Source organism: Ahaetulla prasina, chromosome 4 (assembly GCF_028640845.1).
Source record: "Ahaetulla prasina isolate Xishuangbanna chromosome 4, ASM2864084v1, whole genome shotgun sequence".
Classification (NCBI taxonomy): Eukaryota; Metazoa; Chordata; class Lepidosauria; order Squamata; family Colubridae; genus Ahaetulla; species Ahaetulla prasina.
In genome coordinates, this window is record NC_080542.1 from 6477480 (window position 1) to 6493299 (window position 15820).

General features: G+C 41.8%; 1 gene segment (V, D, J or C); it reads right to left on the bottom strand.

Moving 5' to 3' along the window:
• Positions 1–14134: 14134 nt before the first annotated feature.
• Positions 14135–15455, bottom strand: LOC131198546 (Ig mu chain C region-like). The segment is given in 2 exon segments: positions 14135–14867; positions 15156–15455. Coding segments are annotated over 2 exon segments (420 nt in total).
• Between the last annotated feature and the right edge of the window lie 365 nt (positions 15456–15820).

The window sequence follows — 15820 nt, forward strand, 5'->3', positions numbered from 1 at the left end:
TCAGTGTGGGTTTGGGTCTGCTTTCTGGGTGGATGTGCGGTGGTGACATCCTGTGTGGACCTCGTGAGTGTGGGTATCATCTGGGAGCACGAAGCTGAAGCCTGAAGATGACGAATGAGACTTTGTCGAAACGTCGCCAAGATACTTCCAATTTTACGCGGGAGAAAACCCGAATAACCAAAGACCTACACACACACACACACACACACATATATATGAAGAACAAAAAGGAAAACAATAGGACAGGAATAAAATAAATAAAAAATAAAAAATAAAAAAAGGAATAAATAAAAAAAGAAAAACAATAGGACATATGCTCTCAGTGTACATAAAAGCAAAGCAAAGAAAAAAAAACTTCATCAAAGGTACAACATTTACAACACAAATGATGGTCATAGGTTGCAATTTAACCCTTAATGATTGCAACAAAAAGTTACAGTCATACAGTCATAAGTGGAAAGAGATTAGTGATGAAAACGATGAGAAGATTAATAGTAGTGTAGATTTAGTAAATCTAAATTTTAAATAAATTTTAAATAAATTTAAACAAATTTAAAAATAAGTAAATAGTAAATTTTAGTAAATTTAGGACAATTAATTAATTATTATTATTAATAATAAATTAATTAATTAATAAACAACAGCCTGACTAGGTGGCTCAGTGGCTAAGACGCTGAGCTTGTCGATCAGAAAAATCAGCGGTTCAAATCCCTAGTGCAGCTCTCCTGCCTGAGCAGTGGGTTGGACTAGATGACCTCCCAGGTACCTTCCAACTCTTGTTACTGTTAAATTAGGAGTGTAACTATATTAAAAACAGGCAGGATCAACAGCAGCTCCCCACCGTGGCCCTTGGTGGAATGAAACCCCAAAGAGCAGCAGACTTCTGGCTAATATTACAATAGAATAGAATAGAATAGAATAGAATTGCATTGCATTGCATTGCATTAAATTGAATTGAATTCTTTATTAGCCAAGTGTGATTGGACACTCAAGGAATTTGTCTTGGTGCATATATGCTCTCGGTGTACATAAAAGAAAAAATACATTCGTCAAGAATCATAAGGTACAACACTTAATGATAGTCATAGTGTACAAATAAGCAATCAAATCATATTAGGAAACAATCAATATAAATCATAAGGATACAAGCAACAAAGTTACAGTCATACAGTCATAAGTGGGAGGAGATGGGTGATAGGAACGATGAGAAGATTAGTAGTGCAGATTTAGTTTGACAGTGTTGAGGGAATTATTTGTGTAGCAGAGTGATGGCGGTCGGGAAAAACCTGTTCTTCTGTTTAGTTCTTCTGGCGTGGAGTGCTCTATATCAACGTTTTGAGGGTAGGAGTTGAAACAGTTTATGTCCAGGATGTGAGGGATCTGCAAATATTTTCACAGCCCTCTTTTTGACTTGTGCAGTATAAAAGTCCTCAATGGAAGGCAGGTTGGTAGTAATTGTTTTTTCTGCAGTTCTAATGATCCTCTGAAGTCTGTGTCTGTCTTGTTGAGTTGCAAAACCAAGCCAGACAGTTAATGAGACGTAGATGAGTTAGGAATTAATTCTAGCTTAGTAAAATGCAACCTTAATGCTGGTTGGCATTAGTAACGTTTTGTTATCTTGCTTCTGTGTCTCGCTTCTATTCTTGGTTTCAAAGCTAGGCATGCACAGTGTGTGCCAAACAGACGCTGCATGGGTGTATATGCGCAGTGCATTCCAAACACACGCTGCATGCGCACGCATTGAGATTGCGCACCGAACACATGCTTCATGCAGAAAAAGAAGTCATAACAACAGCGAGGGGGGCGGAACAGCTGTGCCGTCCAATTTTGATTCACTAGAAAGCAGGATTTATAGTGAATTTAAATCACGTGGTACAGCTGATCATCGGAAATACAAATTTGGACAAATCTTTTTTTACTACCGGTTCGCCCAAATCTGTAGCTTTTGTTACTACCGGTACCCCCGAACTGGTGTGAGCCATTAGCATTTCACCCAGGGTGTGGCTATTCCTTACATGCATTTTGCCTGTATGTTTTGGATATAGTTTTGTCACCCAGCCTTTTTACTTTGGCCAAAGAATAAAAAGCTGTTATTTTTGTAAGCCTTGTCTGGAGTCTCACTCTCTTTGGCATCTCAGTGGCTCAGGGAAACTTCTGGAAACTTTACACCAGGGGTGAAATGCTCCCAGTTCGGACCAGATCGCCTGATTCAGTAGCGATGGCGATGGGTGGTTCGGAGAACTAGTATCCAAAATTCCTGCCACCCGCCATGCCCAGCTGAGCTGCCTGATCATCAGATGTTTTTATGTTTTTTACATTTAAGTAAAAGTTTAAGTTTCAGGCAACTCAGCTGGGATCGTCAGAACAGCCTTTTAAAAGCAATTTTTTTACAACCTCTTCAGCCAAAGAGGTTGTAGAAAAAATGCTTGTAAAAGTAAAAAAAAAAGTTGACCACACCCACCCAGTCACATTACACACACACACACACACACACACACACACACGCACACACCAAGCCACGTCCACAGAACTTGTAGTAACAAATTTTCCATTTCACCACTGCCTTACCCCCAGATTATTATTATTTTTTTTACTTGTTTTGAGAAAAATACTTGATGACACAATATTTCTTGTCTTCAGAAAGATGCGGCCAACGAATGCTTTCATGAATTATCCATCACGAAGTAGGAGAAAAGAGAGGCTGGTGGGAACCGAACGCACGAAGGTTTCTCAAAAGAAATGAGAAGCAAGCACTTCTGCCGTCAGAGACGATTACGGAGACATCAATTACAGATCATTTTCCCGTGTTCTTCTTTATGGTCTTCTGAATGACTTTGGATGGCACGGCTCTGTTGGTCACCTGGCATGTGAATGCCTCTCCAGAATCCCATTCCTGCTTTCTGATGCTCAAACTGCTAGACGCAAAATTGGGTGTGTTGGACTGTAAATTGGGTTGGCCAGTGTGGTTCCCTGATTCACTGACCGGCTGCTCATTCTGGAGCCATTCCACAGATAAATTGCTGGGATAAAAATTTTGAACGAAGCATATGAGAATGAGATATTTTTGCGAATTCAGTTGTTCTGCTGGAGACGGAAGGATGTAGACAGAAGGAGTGTTTGGCGTTCCATCTGAACAACGGGAAAGAAATGGAAAAGAAGTGAGGAGGAGAAGTCGAGAATGCTCCAACACTGGAAGTTTTTAAGAAGAGGTTGGATAACCATTTGCCTGAAGTGGTATGGGCTTTCCTGCCTAAGCAGGGGGTTGGACTAGAAGACCTCCAGGGTCCCTTCCAACTCTGTTATTCTAGTTCTTTCTATTTCTTTCAAAAAGTATTGTTAAAAACTTTCTCAATTCCTAAGGAAACACATTCTCCGTTCTCTATCAAAAGAACTGCAAAGGAAGAAAGGAGAACTCACCTGCGTCAGGGTTGTGAGGTCTCAGAGGGCCGCTGTGTCCAGGGCAGAGGAACCCCAACAGGAGAACGAAAATGATGGACCACATGGTGAAATTGAGACTGAAGTCTGAGCACAAGAACGCTGAGCAGTTAGATAATTCCAGGAAGATGAAGGAAATGATCTTCCTAGAGCTTCTCTAGGAGATTCAGGAGAAAATGACCAAGATGACTCCGAGGGCAGAATTTAAGCATTCTCCAAAGAGAATCCTGGCACCACCTGCTGTTGTTTGTTCCTTTTTCCCTATTGGCCAAACTTAGTCGGATCTCCACCCATCCCGTTCAAGGAAGGCTGATCCCGGAAAAGATGTTGACTTGACAGCCACGTCAACTGAACACAATGTTGGCAAGTGCTGAATTCTGCCTTCTACGTCTTTCCAACTGCCAGATTCTTTTCCTCCTTTTTATGAGCCGGCCAGAGGTTGGCTCTTGTAATCTTTTATTTATTTTTTGTCAATCATATATAAGTTAACAGGTAAAAGTATAAACTTAATTTGGATACATGAAAAGAATAAGTAAAAAAAGAATATCAGGACAGGGACGGTAGTCATGCAAGTGCACTAATGCATCCCCCTTACAAACCTCTTAGGAATGGGGTGAGGTTGACAGTAGACAGTTTAAGCTTAAAGTTTTGTGGGTTTGGGGAAAAAACTACAGTCAGGTAGTTCATTTCAGGCATTGACCGCTCTGTTGCTGAAGCCATATTTTCTACAATCAAGTTTGGAGCGGTTTACCTTGAGTTTGTACCTATTATTTGCTCGTGTATTGTTGTGGTTGAAGCTGAAGTAGTCATTGGCAGGTAGGACATTGTGGTAGATAATTTTATGTACTATGCTTAGGTCGGCTTGAAGTCTGCGTAGTTCTAAGTTGTGATCCCTCCCGGCTCTAGTCTGCTTCTGCTTCTATATGCAAAAACAATTGAAAATGGATTCTTTCTTGCAGCACATCAATTTATTATTTTGTTCTTTATTTGTTCATTTCTTTATTTCGAACCCAAAAAATTTTTTTGAATTTTTTTTTATTTTGTACACAAACAAACATTTAATAAATCAGTCATTCCTTCTATGTGACATCTCGGTGTTTTCCCTGTGATTTCGTCTTTTTGTTGTTTCTTCTGTCTTCATTTTCACTTAATCTATTACAACATTTCTACAAAAATACAATATTCTAATTATACCATGCTTTTACCTAACTATTAATTTGTTTTTCTGTATCTCTTTTCTAGCCAATGGTAAAATTGGTCCCATATCTAAAAATATTTTGAATCCAGTGGTGGGATTAAGCTGCGGGAGAATTGGTTGTTAACTTTCTGAGCAGTTTTGAGAAACTGGTTGTTATTATTATTATTATTATTTATTATATTTTATACCGCCCATCTCCCGAAGGACTCAGGGCGGTTCACAGTCAAAAACAACAGAAAAACATATAACACATAAAAAAACTAAAAGAATAGACAGTTAAATTCAATTGATGCTCTAACCTTTAAATACAAATTTAAAACCTCATTTAAACCCCTTTTTTTAAAATCCCAAATTTAAAACTACGTTCAAGTTAGTCCTGCTCTTCGAAACAGCAGCGTCTTCAACTCGCGGCGGAAGGACTTGAGATCGGGGAGTTGACGAAGCCCCAGAGGAAGCCTGCTCCAGAGGTAGGGGCCCCACAGAGAAGCCCCCCCCCCTAGAGGTCGCCAGCTGACATTGTTTAGCTGACGGTATCCGGAGGAGGCCCTCTCTGTGAGAGCGCACTGGTCGGTGAGAGGCTAATGGTGGCAGTAGGCGGTCCCGTAAATATCCCGGTCCTAGGCCATGGAGCGTTTTAAAGGTGATAACAAGTATCTTGAAGTGAACCCGGAAGACCACTGGGAGCCAGTGCAGATTACGCAGGAGGGGTGTCACATGGGAGCCAAAAGGTACTCCCTCTATCACCCGCGCAGCCGCATTCTGGACCAGTTGGAGTCTCCGGGTACCCTTCAAGGGGAGCCCCATGTAGAGAGCATTACAGTAGTCCAGGCGGGATGTAACCAGGGCATGAGCAACCGTGCATAAGGCAGCCCGATCCAGAAAGGAACGTAACTGGCGTATCAGGCGAACCTGATGAAAAGCTCCCCTGGTGACGGCTATCATATGATCTTCTAAAGACAGCCGTGCATCCAGGAGGACGCCCAGATTACGAGCCCTTTCCGTGGGGGCCAATAGTTCGCCCCCAATGGTCAGTGATGGAATTAGTTGACTGTACCGGGCCGCCGGCATCCACAGCCACTCGGTCTTGGTGGGATTTAGTCTGAGTCTGTTCCTCCCCATCCAAACCCGTACGGCCTCCAGGCACTGGGACATCATTTCAACAGCCTCGTTGGGGTGGTTAGGGGTGGAAATATAGAGCTGAGTATCATCAGCGTATAGATGACAACTCACCCCAAAACCACGGATGATCTCACCCAGCGGCTTCATATAGATGTTGAACAGAAGAGGCGAGAGAACCGACCCCTGCGGCACCCCACATAAGAGGTGCCTTGGGGTCGATCTCTGTCCCCCCGTCAACACCATCTGCGACCGGTCGGAGAGGTAGGAGGAGAACCACCGATGAACAGTGCCCCTCACTCCAAGTCCCTCGAGTCGGCGCAGCAGGATACCATGATCGATGGTATCAAAAGCCGCTGAGAGATCTAATAGGACCAAGACAGAGGAACAACCTCTGTCCCGAGCCCTCAAGAGATCATCAACCAACGCGACCAAGGCTGTTTCCGTGCTGTGACCAGGCCGGAAACCGGACTGGAATGGATCAAGATAGACATTTTCATCCAGGTACTGGGGCAACTGTCGTGCAACCACACTCTCGACAACCTTTGCCACAAAGCGAAGGTTGGAGACCGGACGATAATTTGCTAAACTAGCTGGGTCAAGGGAAGGCTTCTTGAGGAGGGGCCTCACCACCGCCTCTTTCAAGGCGGCAGGGAAAACACCCTCCATCAAAGAAGCGTTCACAATTTTCTGGAGCCAGCCTCGTGTCACCTCCCGGGTGGCCAAAACTAACCAGGAGGGACACGGGTCCAATAAACATGTGGTCACATTCAATCTCCCCATTAACCTTGAAAGAAATCAAGAAATCAAGAAATCTTTTGTTGAAAGAAATCATTAGGTCAGAGAACCGGTTGTTAAATTATTTGAATCCCACCACTGTCTCACTCCTCTAGTGGTGGGTTTAATTTTATTTCTACCGATTCTGTGGGTGTGGCTTGGTGGGCGTGACAGGGGAAGGATACTGTAAAATCTCCATTCCCACCCCACTCCAGGGGAAAGTTACTGCAAAATCCCCATTTCCTCCCTATCAACTACGACTCGGGAGGCAGAGAATAGATGGGAGCAGGACCAGTCAGAGGTAGTATTGACCAGTTCTCTGAACTACTCAAATTTCCGCTACCGGTTCTCCAGAACCTATTGAAACCCACCTCTGGTCCAGCTTATGGGAACCTATTTAAGCAGTAATTTACAGTAATTTCAAAATGGTAATTTGTTAAAAGAAATGATATTGCTCAATAGTAGTAACTGTGAGAGGGATCTTGGAGTCCTAATGGACAACCATTTAAATATGAGCCAGCCGTGTGCAGCAGCTGCCCAAAAAGCCATCAAAGTTCTAGGCTGCATAAACAGAGGGATAGAATCAAGATCATGGTAAAAGTGTTAATACCACTTTGTAATGCTTTGGTAAGGCCACACTTGGAATATTGCATTCAGTTTTGGTCACCACGATGTAAAAAAGATGTTAAGACTCTAGAAAGGGTGCAGAGAAGAGCAAGAAAGGAAGGAAGGAAAGCTGATCCCAATAAAAATGTTAACTTTGAGCCACGTCAACTGAATACAATGTGGGCAAGTGCTGAATTCTGCCTTCTACGTCTTTCCAAGTGCCAGATTCTTTTCCTCCTCTTTTTTGAGCTGGCCAAATGCTTGCTGCCAGCCCGAGTGCCTTAAAGGTCCGGAGGAGGCTGCCATGGAAATGACCACATCATCCTGGTTGCTCTTCTCTGCACTCTTTCTAGAGTCTCCACATCTTTTTTTTTGTGTGGTGACCAAAACTGGATGCAGTACTCTAGGTGTGGTCTTACTAAGGCTTTATAGAGTGGTGTTAGTACCTCGCTATCACAGTCGTTGAGGTTGAAGGAAAACACAAATAATGGGACTGCATGGTACAGAATTAGAAAGATGCAAATTTGGAAATAATGCTGGCCAAGGTCATCTTCTCAAAGTCATTTAGTTGGAGGAACACCAAGACTGGGAAATGTTCACGCATCCTTTTCCTAAATAATAATTCATAACATAAGGAATAGTTGTACAAGCAGAAGAAGTACCGTATTTTTCGGAGTACAAGACAAACTTTTTTCCTTCCTAAAAGAGGCTGAAAATTTGGGTGTGTTTTATATTTTTCAGCCCTAACGAGGCGCTAGCGAGTGAAGTGATCTTTGCCTGCTCCCTCCAACTCTCAGCTGTGCTTTATAAGCTATTTTTTTCCGGTGAAGTGATCTTCTGTGCTTCGCCTGCTCCCTCCGACTCTCAGCTGTGAAGTTTGTTTGTTTCTTCAGCCCTAACGAGGCACTAGCGAGTGAAGCGATCTCCGTGATTTGCCTGCTTTTTTCATTGCTTCTCTCTCCAAAGATCAGTTGTGCTTCAGAAGCTGTTTTTTTATCCCCAAGCAGGGGATAAAAACCAGCAAAAGATTCCTCCCCAAAAACTAAGCTGCCTCTTATACTCTGAAAAATACGATACATCTATTCTCCCTTGAGGCATTTGGCATGAAGACTAAGATGGCAGAGCAAACTATGGGCAGCATTTCGTAACAAGACCAGGATGTCTTCTGTAAATATCACTCCTCTTGAAAGCTGAATAATTCCCTTTTATTGAACTGTCCTCTTTTCTCCTTCCTGAAAAAAACCTGCCCAACACACATTGGATATAAAACAACCTTAAATTATGAGTGGAAGTTTTTCATTGGGAGCAGAGATGGTGGGTCAGGTTTAATGGTTGACATTCATCTGGTTGATTGATGTCAGATGTGAAAGACCACATCCATATATGTAGGTCCAATTTTATTGCTTTATGACTAGAAGGATCGAATCAAGATCAAGTGCAGAGTTAGTACCGCTTTATAGTGGTGTAGGGTTTCTTGCCTAAGTAGGGGGTTGGACCAGGCATGAAATGCTTCTGGTTTGGACATATTTTTTTCTGAAGAAAGCACAAGGATAAAACACTTTAATTACATTTGAGGTTGCTCTTCTACCCTTTCTTTCCCTTCATTTCACAACAAACCTTCTTCTCCTCTTTTCCTTCCTTCCCTCCTCGCCTCTCCTACCTTCTTCCTCCTCCTCTCCTTCCTCCTTCCTCCTTCCCCTTCCTCTCCCCCACTTCTCTCCTCTTTCCCTCCTTTCCCATCTTCTCTCCTACTCTTCTCCCCTATCCTATCTTCCTCTCCTTCCCCTTCCTTCCTTCCATCCCTCTCTCTCCTTCACCTCCTCTTCCTTTCCCTCTATTCCTCTCTTCTTTGTTTTTTTCTTGTATAATATTTCCCTTGTTTGGTAACTGAGCAACTCCAATTTTCTAATATTATATATATACTTTCTTTTCCGTTTTTTTTCCATTTTACCCAATCTATCATTTCATAATTTATAATCTTCTTTCCTTCCCCAACCCCATCCCCCTTTTCCATTTATTCTGGGGATAACTGGATTTTTATTTCTTTTTTTGTCATTTCCCTCATTTAATTTTTCATTATTAACATTGTTGATCTATCTATCGTCTTTTATTCATATCTTTTTGCTAACCATACCCCCAGCCCAGCTTATTGGTAGCTGTAAGCTCAGGTCTTTAAAATGGCAATTCTTCGTTTGTCAAAAGGAATGATATTTAGAGATAAATCTCTCAAGCCACCTCATGAAGATGCTGACTGCGGTTTGGTCTGCCACCAGTTCTAGTGAGAAGCAAGGCCTGAAGAAATGTGTTTGCTTTCTTAATACACCTCAGCAGTTGACATTTCCGTGTTTTCTGGATTAATTATAATTTAGCAAGATGCCTCATGGGAATCTCCCTGTCTTCACTACCTCTTGGTGTTCCTCCAGCTAAGTGATTTGCAGATGATGTACTTGGCCGGCATTATTTTCAGTTTGCTCCTCTCTGCATTCTTATTAGTGTCTCCACATCTTTTTTACATTGTGGCAACCAAAACTGAATGGAGGATTCAAAGTGTGGCCTTACCAAGGCCTTATAAAGTGGTATTAACACTTTTACCGTGATCTTGATTCTATCCCTCTGTTTATGCAGCCTAGAACTGTCGTGGCTTTTTGGGCAGCTGCTGTACAGGGCTGGCTCCTATTTAAATGGTTGTCCACTAGGACTCCAAGATCCCTCTCACAGTTACTACTATTGAGCAATATCATTTCCTTTAACAAATTTCCATTCTGAAACACTCAAGCACTGGTTATAATAGCTTCCCATAAGCTGGACCAGAGGTGGGTTTCAGCAGGTTCTGACCAGTTTTGGAGAACCTATAGTGGAAATTTTAAGTAGTTCGGAGAACCAGGAAATACCACCTCTGACTGGCCCCACCCCCATCTCTTCTCTGCCTCCCGAGTCCCAGCTGATCCGGAGGAAATGGGGATTTTGCAGTAATGTTCCCCTGGAGTGGGGTGGGAATGGAGATTTTATAGTATCCTTCCCCTGCCAAGCCCACCAAGCCATGCCACGCCCATCAAGCCACACACACAGAACTGGTACGAAAAATTTTTGATACCCACCCCTGAGTTGGACTTCTAGGTCTTGAAGAGGACACAAAATGACATTCATTTTATGAATAGAGGCATTGGTTTTCTTGACTTCCAAGGCCCATGAAGGACTAATGTTGGCTATTTGCTTTTATTATGAATTACTGATGCTACTATCTAATTGTTACTGATTCAACCAATATTTCCTCTTTGCTTCTGCTAGAAATCATTTGTTATGAATTGAGCTTTATTATTGGCTTTTGCCTGTATTATTGTATGCTGTCAGAAATTAGTTGTGAATAGAATCAAATAGTATCAAATAGAATAGAATTGCATCGAATAGAATAGAATTGCATTGCATTGCATTGCATTGCATTGCATTGCATTGCATTGAATTGAATTCTTTATTAGCCAAGTGTGATTGGACACTCAAGGAATTTGTCTTGGTGCATATATGCTCTCGGTGTACATAAAAGAAAAAATACATTCGTCAAGAATCATAAGGTACAACACTTAATGATAGTCATAGTGTACAAATAAGCAATCAAATCATATTAGGAAACAATATAAATCATAAGGATACAAGCAACAAAGTTACAGTCATACAGTCATAAGTGGGAGGAGGTGGGTGATAGGAACGATGAGAAGATTACTAGTAGTGCAGATTTAGTTTGACAGTGTTGAGGGAATTATTTGTGTAGCAGAGTGATGGCGTTCAGGAAAAACCTGTTCTTGTGTTTAGTTGTTCTGGCGTGGAGTGCTCTATATCAACGTTTTGAGGGTAGGAGTTGAAACAGCTTCTGTCCAGGATGTGAGGGATCTGTAAATATTTTCACAGCCCTCTTTTTGACTTGTGCAGTATAAAAGTCCTCAATGGAAGGCAGGTTGGTAGTAATTGTTTTTTCTTGTATAATATTTCCCTTATTTGGTAACCGAGCAACTCCAATTTTCTAATATTATATATATACTTTCTTTTCCGTTTTTTTCCATTTTACCCAATCTATCATTTCATAATTTATAATCTTCTTTCCTTCCCCAACCCCATCCCCCTTTTCCATTTACTCTGGCGATATCTGGATTTCTATTTCTTTATTTGTCATTTCCCCCATTTCATTTTTCATTATTAAAGTTGTTTATCTATCTATCGTCTTTTATTCATATCTCTTTTCTAACCATACCCCAACCCCAGCTTATTGGTAGCTGTAAGCTCAGGTCTTTAAAATGGCAGTTCTTCGTTTGTCAAAAGGAATGATATTTAGAGATAAATCTCTCAAGCCACCTCATGAAGATGCTGACTGCGGTTTGGTCTGCCGCCAGTTCTAGGGAGAAGCAAGGCGTGAAGAAATGTGTTTGCTTTCTTAATACACCTCAGCAGTTGACATTTCCGTGTTTTCTGGATTAATTATAATTTAGCAAGATGCCTCATGGGAATCTCCCTGTCTTCACTACCTCTTGGTGTTCCTCCAGCTAACTGATTTTCAGATGATGTCCTTGGCCGGCATTATTTTCAGTTTGCTCCTCTCTGCATTCTTATTAGTGTCTCCACATCTTTTTTAAATCGTGGCAACCAAAACTGAATGCAGGATTCCAAGTGTGGCCTTACCAAGGCCTTATAAAGTGGTATTAACACTTTTAACGTGATCTTGATTCTATCCCTCTGTTTATGCAGCCTAGAACTGTCATGGCTTTTAGGGCAGCTGCTGTACAGGGCTGGCTCCTATTTAAATGGTTGTCCACTAGGACTCCAAGATCCCTCTCACAGTTACTACTATTAAGCAATATGATTTCCTTTAACAAATTTCCATTCTGAAACACTCAAGCACTGGTTATAATAGCTTCCCATAAGCTGGACCAGAGGTGGATTTCAACAGGTTCTGAACAGTTCTGGAGAACGCGTAGCGGAAATTTTAAGTAGTTTGGAGAACCAGGAAATACCACCTCTGACTGGCCCCACCCCCATCTCTTCTCTGCCTCCCGAGTCCCAGCTGATCGGGAGGAAATGGGGATTTTGCAAAAACTTTCCCCTGGAGTGGGGTAGGAATGGAGATTTTACAGTATCCTTCCCCTGCCATGCCCACAAGCCATGCCACGCTCACCGAGCCACACCCACAGAACCAGTATTAAAAAAATTTGAAACCCACTGCTGAGTTGGACTTCTAGGACTTGAAGAGGACACAAAATGACATTCATGTTATGAATAGAAGCATTGGTTTTCTTGACTTCCAAGACCCATGAAGGACTAATGTTGGCTATTTGCTTTTATTATGAATTACTGATGCTACTATCTAATTGTTACTGATTAAAGCAATATTTACTGTTTGCTTCTGCTAGAAACCATTTATGAATTGAGCTTTATTATTGGCTTTTGCCTGTATTATTGTATGCTGTCAGAAATTAGTTGTGAATAGAATCGAATAGCATTGAATCGAATCGAATCGAATTGCCTTGCCTTGAATTGAATTGAGTTGAACTGCACTGCATTGCATTGAATTGAATTCTTTATTAGCCAAGTTTGATTGGACACTCAAGGAATTTGTCTTGGTGCATATGCTCTCAGTGTACATAAAAGAAAAAATAACATTCGTCAAGAATCATAAGGTACAACACTTAATGATAGTCATAGGGTACAGATAAGCAATCAAATCATATTAGGAAATAATCAATATAAATCATAAAGACACAAGCAACAAAGTTACAGTCATACAGTCATAAGTGGGAGGAGGTGGGTGATAGGAACAATGAGAAGATTAATAGTAATGCAGATTTAGTTTGACATTATTGAGGGAATTCTTCATTTAGCAGAGTGATGGCGTTCAGGAAAAACCTGTTCTTGTGTTTAGTTGTTCTGGCGTGGAATGCTCTATAGCATCGTTTTGAGGGTAGGAGTTGAAACAGTTTCTGTCCAGGATGTGAGGGGCCTGTAAATATTTTCACAGCCCTCTTTTTGACTTGTGCAGTATAAAAGTCCTCAATGGAAGGCAGATTGGTAGCAATTATTTTTTCTGCAGTTCTAATGATCCTCTGAAGTCTGTGTCTGTCTTGTTGGGTTGCAGAACCAAACCAGACAGTTGATGAGGTGTAGATGAGTTAGGAACTAAATCTAGCTTAGTAAAATGTAACCTTAATGCTGGTTGGCATTAGTAACTTTTTGTTATCTTGCTTCTGTGTCTTGCTTGTATTCTTGGTTTCAAAGCTAGGCATGCACAGTGTGTGCCAAACACACGCTGCATGTGTGTATATGCGCAGTGCATTCCAAACACACGCTGCATGCGCACACATTGAGATTGCGCACCGAACACATGCTTCATGCAGAAAAAGAAGTCATAACAACAGCGAGGGGGGCAGAACAGCTGTGCCGTCCAATTTTGATTCACTAGAAAGCAGGATTTATAGTGAATTTAAATCACGTGGTACAGCTGATCATCGGAAATACAAATTTGGACAAAACGGTATCTTTTTTTACTACCGGTTCGCCCAAATCTGTAGCTTTTGTTACTACCGGTACCCCCGAACTGGTGTGAGCCATTAGCATTTCACCCAGGGTGTGGCTATTCCTTACATGCATTTTGCCTGTATGTTTTGGATATAGTTTTGTCACCCAGCCTTTTTACTTTGGCCAAAGAATAAAAAGCTGTTATTTTTGTAAGCCTTGTCTGGAGTCTCACTCTCTTTGGCATCTCAGTGGCTCAGGGAAACTTCTGGAAACTTTACACCAGGGGTGAAATGCTCCCAGTTCGGACCAGATCGCCTGATTCAGTAGCGATGGCGATGGGTGGTTCGGAGAACTAGTATCCAAAATTCCTGCCACCCGCCATGCCCAGCTGAGCTGCCTGATCATCACATGTTTTTATGTTTTTTATATTTAAGTAAAAGTTTAAATTTCAGGCAACTCAGCTATCCAGAACAGTTTGCATTTTTTTTACAACCTCTTCAGCCAAAGAGGTTGTAGAAAAAATGCTTGTAAAAGTAAAAAAAAAAGTTGACCACACCCACCCAGTCACATTACACACACACACACACACACACACACACACACACACACACACACACACACACACCAAGCCACGTCCACAGAACTTGTAGTAACAAATTTTCCATTTCACCACTGCCTTACCCCCAGATTATTATTATTTTTTTACTTGTTTTGAGAAAAATACTTGATGACACAATATTTCTTGTCTTCAGAAAGATGCGGCCAACGAACGCTTTCATGAATTATCCATCACGAAGTAGGAGAAAAGAGAGGCTGGTGGGAACCGAACGCACGAAGGTTTCTCAAAAGAAATGGGAAGCAAGTACTTCTGCCGTCAGAGACGATTACGGAGACATTATAGATCATTTCCCCATGTTCTTCTTTATGGTCTTCTGAATGACTTTGGATGGCACGGCTCTGTTGGTCACCTGGCATGTGAATGAATCTCCAGAATCCCACTCCTGCTTTCTGATGCTCAAACTGCTAGACGCAAAATTGAGTGTGTTGGACTGTAAATTGGGTTGGCCAGTGTGGTTCCCTGATTCACTGACCGGCTGCTCATTCTGGAGCCATTCCACAGATAAATTGCTGGGATAAAAATTTTGAACGAAGCATATGAGAATGACATATTTTTGCAAATTCAGTTGTTCTGCTGGAGACGGAAGGATGTAGACAGAAGGAGCGTTTGGCGTTCCATCTGAACAACGGGAAAGAAATGGAAAAGAAGTGAGGAGGAGAAGTCGAGAATGCTCCAACACTGGAAGTTTTTAAGAAGAGGTTGGATAACCATTTGCCTGAAGTGGTATGGGCTTTCCTGCCTAAGCAGGGGGTTGGACTAGAAGACCTCCAGGGTCCCTTCCAACTCTGTTATTCTAGTTCTTTCTATTTCTTTCAAAAAGTATTGTTAAAAACTTTCTCAATTCCTAAGGAAACACATTCTGCGTTCTCTATCAAAAGAACTGCAAAGGAAGAGAGGAGAACTCACCTGCGTCAGGGTTGTGAGGTCTCAGAGGGACGCTGTGTCCAGGGCAGAGGAACCCCAACAGGAGAACGAAGATGATGGACCACATGGTGAAATTGAGACTGAAGTCTGAGCACAAGAACGCTGAGCAGTTAGATAATTCCAGGAAGATGAAGGAAATGATCTTCCTAGAACTTCTCTAGGAGATTCAGGAGAAAGTGACCAAGGTGACTCCGAGGGCAGAATTTAAGCATTCTCCAAAGAGAATCCTGGCACCACCTGCTGTTGCTTGTTCCTTTTTCCCTATTGGCCAAACTCAGTCGGATCTCCACCCATCCCGTTCAAGGAAGGCTGATCCCGGAAAAGATGTTGACTTGACAGCCACGTCAACTGAACACAATGTTGGCAAGTGCTGAATTCTGCCTTCTACGTCTTTCCAAGTGCCAGATTCTTTTCCTTCTTTTTATGACCTGGCCAGAGGTTGGCTCTTGTAATCTTTTATTTATTTATTTATTTATTTATTTATTTATTGTCAATCATATATAAGATAACAGGAAAAAGGATAAACTTAATTTGGATACATGAAAAGAATAAGTAAAAAAAAAATATTGGGACAGGGACGGTAGTCATGCAGGTGCACTAATGCATCCCCCTTACAAACCTCTTAGGAATGGGGTGAGGTTGACAGT